The sequence below is a fragment of the Arachis ipaensis genome, chromosome B05 (assembly GCF_000816755.2).
Source record: "Arachis ipaensis cultivar K30076 chromosome B05, Araip1.1, whole genome shotgun sequence".
NCBI lineage: Eukaryota > Viridiplantae > Streptophyta > Magnoliopsida > Fabales > Fabaceae > Arachis > Arachis ipaensis.
This window is the reverse complement of record NC_029789.2, coordinates 145,666,306-145,671,420: the sequence shown is the minus strand read 5'-3', so window position 1 is coordinate 145,671,420 and position 5,115 is coordinate 145,666,306. Positions and strand designations below refer to the sequence as shown.

General features: G+C 35.1%; 1 protein-coding gene across 4 annotated transcripts; it reads right to left on the bottom strand.

The window, feature by feature from the left end:
- On the bottom strand, positions 1,450 to 4,336 carry LOC107644744 (glycosyltransferase family 64 protein C4). Of its 4 annotated transcripts, none has more exons than XM_021103183.1 (5): positions 3,864 to 4,336; positions 2,991 to 3,387; positions 2,435 to 2,564; positions 2,153 to 2,273; positions 1,450 to 1,908 (listed from the first exon to the last, which is right to left on the bottom strand). In XM_021103183.1, the coding sequence occupies exons 1-5, from the start codon at positions 4,124 to 4,126 to the stop codon at positions 1,896 to 1,898; spliced, it is 924 nt and encodes a 307-aa protein (XP_020958842.1). In that variant the 5' UTR covers positions 4,127 to 4,336; the 3' UTR covers positions 1,450 to 1,895. The 4 variants fall into 4 exon arrangements, with proteins under 4 accessions (XP_020958842.1, XP_016204157.1, XP_016204156.1 ...); XM_016348671.2 differs by having other exon boundaries at positions 2,203 to 2,273; positions 3,864 to 4,330; XM_016348670.2 differs by having other exon boundaries at positions 2,203 to 2,273; positions 2,435 to 2,595; positions 3,864 to 4,324.

Here is a 5,115-nt window from a genome sequence, read left to right as displayed (position 1 = left end):
CGCAGTTTAGGAGACATTATCCAACCTTGATTAATCTAGCTAGCACTCTGTTTATTTGGAAAGTGCTACTTTAATTTGATTCAATTGGAGACACCTACCAAGCCAATAGTGCAAAAACTTTTCCGAAATTTGTGCCACACAAATTGATGAGTCGTCCAACCCTTTTCAAATCAATTCTCAATAACAAAATATAGTAAACTACACGAATTTTAGTTAGAATTAAGGTCATTAATATAATGCGTCCAAACGTGGAATTGTTCCATGCTTAACTTAGTGATGGAAATTTGTAATCTTATAATTGAAGATTTTCAACACAAACAAGTTTACATCATGATTTGAAATATTCAACAATACGCTTTATCATGACTAATACAACTCGTCGGTAAAATATGAAAGGAACCTTTGATGAAAGAAAAAACAATTCAGCCTTTTTTATTTGGTGGGAAAACAATTCAACATGAGTAAATTCTTTTCTTTTTCTTAAATATATATACTTGGTGCAAATTGTGCTTAAGAAAGTTGCATAAAAAATAAAAAGGAAATAAGTATAAAGGAATCAATTCCTTTGGTCAAAGACGTAGAACTTGAATGAATCATTTGAAGAACCATGTGTGCTTACCCTTATAGCATTGGAGATTTGATTAATTTGGCAAAGCGAGTTAATAATGAGCTGATTTTCAAGATTGAACAACCATTCTTTTTCTTTTTCCTTTTTTTTTTAATTTTTTTTCTTTAACCTTTTTTACTAAATGGATGAGAGAGAAGAGCTGGCTCAACCACTTATAATATTCTTGATTTCTAGAGTGATGCTCTTGTTTTAATATGATGAAGATGCATACATGATTTCATGTTGCATACACCAAGTTTCTAAGATTCAAATTTGCAAGCATCCATTTCTATTTCTCTTCATTAGACACCTGCTAACATTTATACATATATTTTCTGAACATCGAACCATTTTTATTCATATTTATTTATTTATTCATCAAATAAACACTGAATTTCTTTTCATTGGATACACAACTCCATTTGTACAAACCTTCATATATTTTTCCATCTTGGAGAATAGAACAAAGAATCAAAGATATATCATTTTTACAACCATCTTTTAAGATAAATTATACTCATTTGTCATTTCTCTTGAATTTGATTAAATTAAATCCAACTTTTCTTTGTTTTTTTCATTTTGGGGGGCAAAACAAAGTTACATCATTTTTATACCTTTTTCTTTTAAGAACAAGTTAACACACTTCTCCTAAAGTTTAATAAAATTCAACTCAACTTTCCTTTATTTTAACACGAATCAACAAACCACAGCAATTTAAATCATGCACTTACCATCCTTAGTTCATCAAGTTTCATCTTTAACTTTTTCTGTTTATCACTTTATCTACATGACCAAAGGCCAGAGTCATCCTCCATTAGGTAGGTACAGACACAGAACAAACATTCACTGTAAAGATAGTTGATTAATCAGTAGAGATTTTCAATGAGTCCATTCTAGTTTGTGGTAATTTAATTTTAGAGTCATACATAGTTACATAGAGTAAAGGGCCTTCACAAGATCACCACTCTTGGCAGTAGACCAGGCTTGTTTTGTACCAAACATTAATGAATAAAAAAACTATTGAGACCCTAGAACATACATCTATATACACCTCACATTATTGACAAATTCCTTCATAAATCACACAAAATCTTTCCTTCTAGGTGAAATGGCTTTGCCTTGATTAATAAAACAAAATGACTACCATAGCCATTCATTCTTAGCGCTAACCGCTTTGAAATTAGTCGGAACAAGAGGCATACTACCGAAATGTGATATTAAATCGTTGAGACATTTGTTTCTCAGTCGGCTTCTCCCTCTCAGACTGCCAATGGAAGATGCCCCAATCTCATAGATTTTGCCTGCAAATTTCATTGAAGATGTTGACCTTTTATTAGCTTCAAGCTGAGTGATAGATGAAGTACTAGCCGGTTGATAGATATTAAAGCAATAAAACAAATAAGTGATTGGGAAAAAAGAGCTCCATGCCAAAAGAAACACTACAACTTACTAGAGCAATATATAATTGCTCGTAGAATCTCTTCACAGGCCTTATACTATCAAGTGTGTCAAACAGACCTAATTGCTATATTCATGTTTCTCTACCTGTGATTGAAGATTTGAAGTTGCTTAAAGGAGAAAGAGAGAAAAGCTACCTTTGACCCATACCGGAGGAGCACCTGTAACATTAGCGACGAGGAGGGACATTGCGATGTCTTCACAACTCCTGTTGAAGATAACAGTTACACAAGTCCATACATCAATCAAGGACACGAAATTGAACACCCACCAAAACCAAAAAAAGAAAAGAAAATATTAATAAGCATACATGAAGATTATATAAGAGAGGGTGAAAACCACTAAAAGGAAATTAATGATATATCAAACCTCTCGTTAGCAACATAGTTCTGAATCGACGGAGACATATGAGCATAAAAGTCCAAGTATTTCCTGTGAAAGAATGCAGCCTTTGAGAGAACCATGGTATAAGTTCCCGTCCACCAAACTGACCACCATCCTTCATATATATAATATGCAACATTATTTTGCTGTGATATAAAAAGACAAATTTGTCAGATACAGTATGCAAAACTAATAACATAGAGGTATGCAAAAAGTGTCAATCACATTTCAGTTATCTTACTATTAGGTTAGGGCATCTTTTTGTTATTTTTGCTTGTAACACCATGTTTTTCCCACATGTTGCCCTCTATATTTTCACCTCCCTCCTCTCCCTTTTTCTTCTTTTTCAATGCCAACCTTTGAATTTAAGGAGACACTACCAATACAACCATATAACTTCTCCTAAAACATGCCTTTGAAATTTGAAAGCATTATCTTTGTTTACCTTTGTGTGTGTATTGCAAGAATGTATTATTCTGCTTATAAGAAATCAAAGAGAGTAAAATGCAAGCACAGCTTATGATAAAATCTTAGTACAAACCTCCTTATTTACTGAGTGTGTTCGAGGAACGAATCCCACCATTGACAATGGAGCAGTTTGCCAGACAGAGAAAGCAAAATCCAGAGAAGGGCACGGAACAATCACATTGTCATCAACTGAGAAAATCGCATCAGTGTTGGGGTAGCTTTTTGGCCTAAACCTGCTGGCTAATTGATCTCCCGAAATGACCTCAAATATAAAGTCTGTTTTCTGAGCTCCCTCGGACTTCAGAACCACAATCTCATTTAGACGGGCTATCAGCTTCTCCGATGGTGGTTCACTTCCACTCCATGACACATGTATTCTCTCAACACTACGACATGATGCATAATGAGCAACAGATTGTTTAAGGACAGAGCTCTGCTTCCAACTGTTTATCAGCACAGTATAGCCACCCCTGAACCATGGATTAAATCATTCATACTACTACCATTAGATCCGGTTTACACAACAAATTTTTTTTCAAGGTAATCTTCATCATCATAAATCCATGATAATTATCATAAAATATAATAATTTTCTAGTTCTTAGCAATCATGATGCATTTTTCATTCTGATAATTTTTCTAAATGATGAAAATGTTGAGGTTGGCACTACACTTTGTAAAGTCCTGATTCATCACCATAATCTAACTCCTAGAACATGAGATCCAATGAAATTTCATGTCACTTAGAATTTTTCCCATATAAACATAATAAATAAATACGCAAAGGGGAAAAAAAACCAATGCTTCCAAAAACTAAAATAGTAAATAAGATGATCTTCCATTGAATTATACATTAAAAAAAAGAAACAATCAACAATCAATTGCAAAGCAAAACAACCGTAAACTGAAAATCGAGAAAGAAAAAAAAAAGATCCATTTTTGTAAACCTTGAGGGAGAAGAAACGAATGAAGGATAGTGAGGGTTCCAACCCATGAAGGAGCTGAGCTTGGAGGAGACGTAAATGATGAAGGAGAAGGTGAGAACCGCAAGGATGAGCTTCACCTTGGCGGCGCAGAGGGTCTGCCTCGCTCGCTGGATGGTGAGGACGGTGGGGCGGCGGTTCGCGGCCTTCTGCTTGGCCGGAGAATAAAAACCGTCGGTGGCTGCGGCGGCAGCATCGCCGGCAATGTCGACGTGGACGGAGGACATGGCTTAGAGCACATTCAGATTCAGGGGAAGAAGGTCCAAAGGGATTGCGTCATGGTGATTCGCATCGCCGTGCTCTGCGGTTTCAACTTCCAAGTGTTTGTTACTGCGGAAAACGGTCCCTGATTCAAAACGACACCGTTTATTACCTCGTCGAACTTCAAAACGACATACGTTTTGCTATTTTCGGGTTATGTTTTGACTTTTGAGTATGGTCATATACTCATAACATTTTATTTTTATAATTTCTTTTATTTTAAAGTAATGGGTAAAAATGAGTATTAAGAAAAGATGTTATCTGCTTTAATGCAAAGAGTAGGGGTGACAACACTATCTGAACCTGCGGTTATCCACTTCGCCTCTATCTGTTCGGGGTAGGTAATTACTTGCCCCCGCACCGGCGTGGGTTTTAACGGGGCGGGTTCTTGGGCGAGGGCGGGACGGGGTCGGGTTTAGGCTAAATCCATCCTACTCGTCCCGGTATATATAATATGGATTTAGATCCTCTAAAGTTTGAATTTCACTTTAGAGAGTAAAGTGTGATCTTTTCCCATTGAATAGTTTCTCTTTCATATTTATTATTGGTCCCACCTATGAAATCAATGATGAGAGATTACACTTTACTCTCTAAAGTGGTTTCATGCGGGTTTTTTGTAGGGCGGGGCGGAGTCGGGTAGAGCAAAAGCCCGCCCCATTGCCACCCCTAGCGAAGAGTTAAATTAAAGAGTTAACGTTTTTCGGTAAAAATTTTATCGTCAATAATAGATATTCTTTTGAAACTTTCTATTGTTTTAAATTTTAATTCTAAATTCTCAAAAACATAAAGATTAAAAAATAATTTTATATTAAAAAATTGGTTAATATTTACTAATTAAAAATAAATTTTCTACCTTAATCTAAAATAAATATATGATAATTATTGTAGTAACCTTTTGAAACTCTGGTTAAATTTTGTGATTTCTCTTCCTTTTCAATTATTTGGATGAAAGAAC

Coding starts and splice junctions, on each gene's coding strand:
- LOC107644744 (XM_016348670.2), bottom strand. CDS start 4,126: ATGTCCTCCGTCCACGTCGACATTGCCGGCGATGCTGCCGCCGCAGCC. Junction 3,388..3,863: donor TTCGTTTCTTCTCCCTCAAG/GTTTACAAAAAT, acceptor TCCATGGTTCAG/GGGTGGCTATACTGTGCTGA. Junction 2,596..2,990: donor CACACTCAGTAAATAAGGAG/GTTTGTACTAAG, acceptor TTTATATCACAG/CAAAATAATGTTGCATATTA.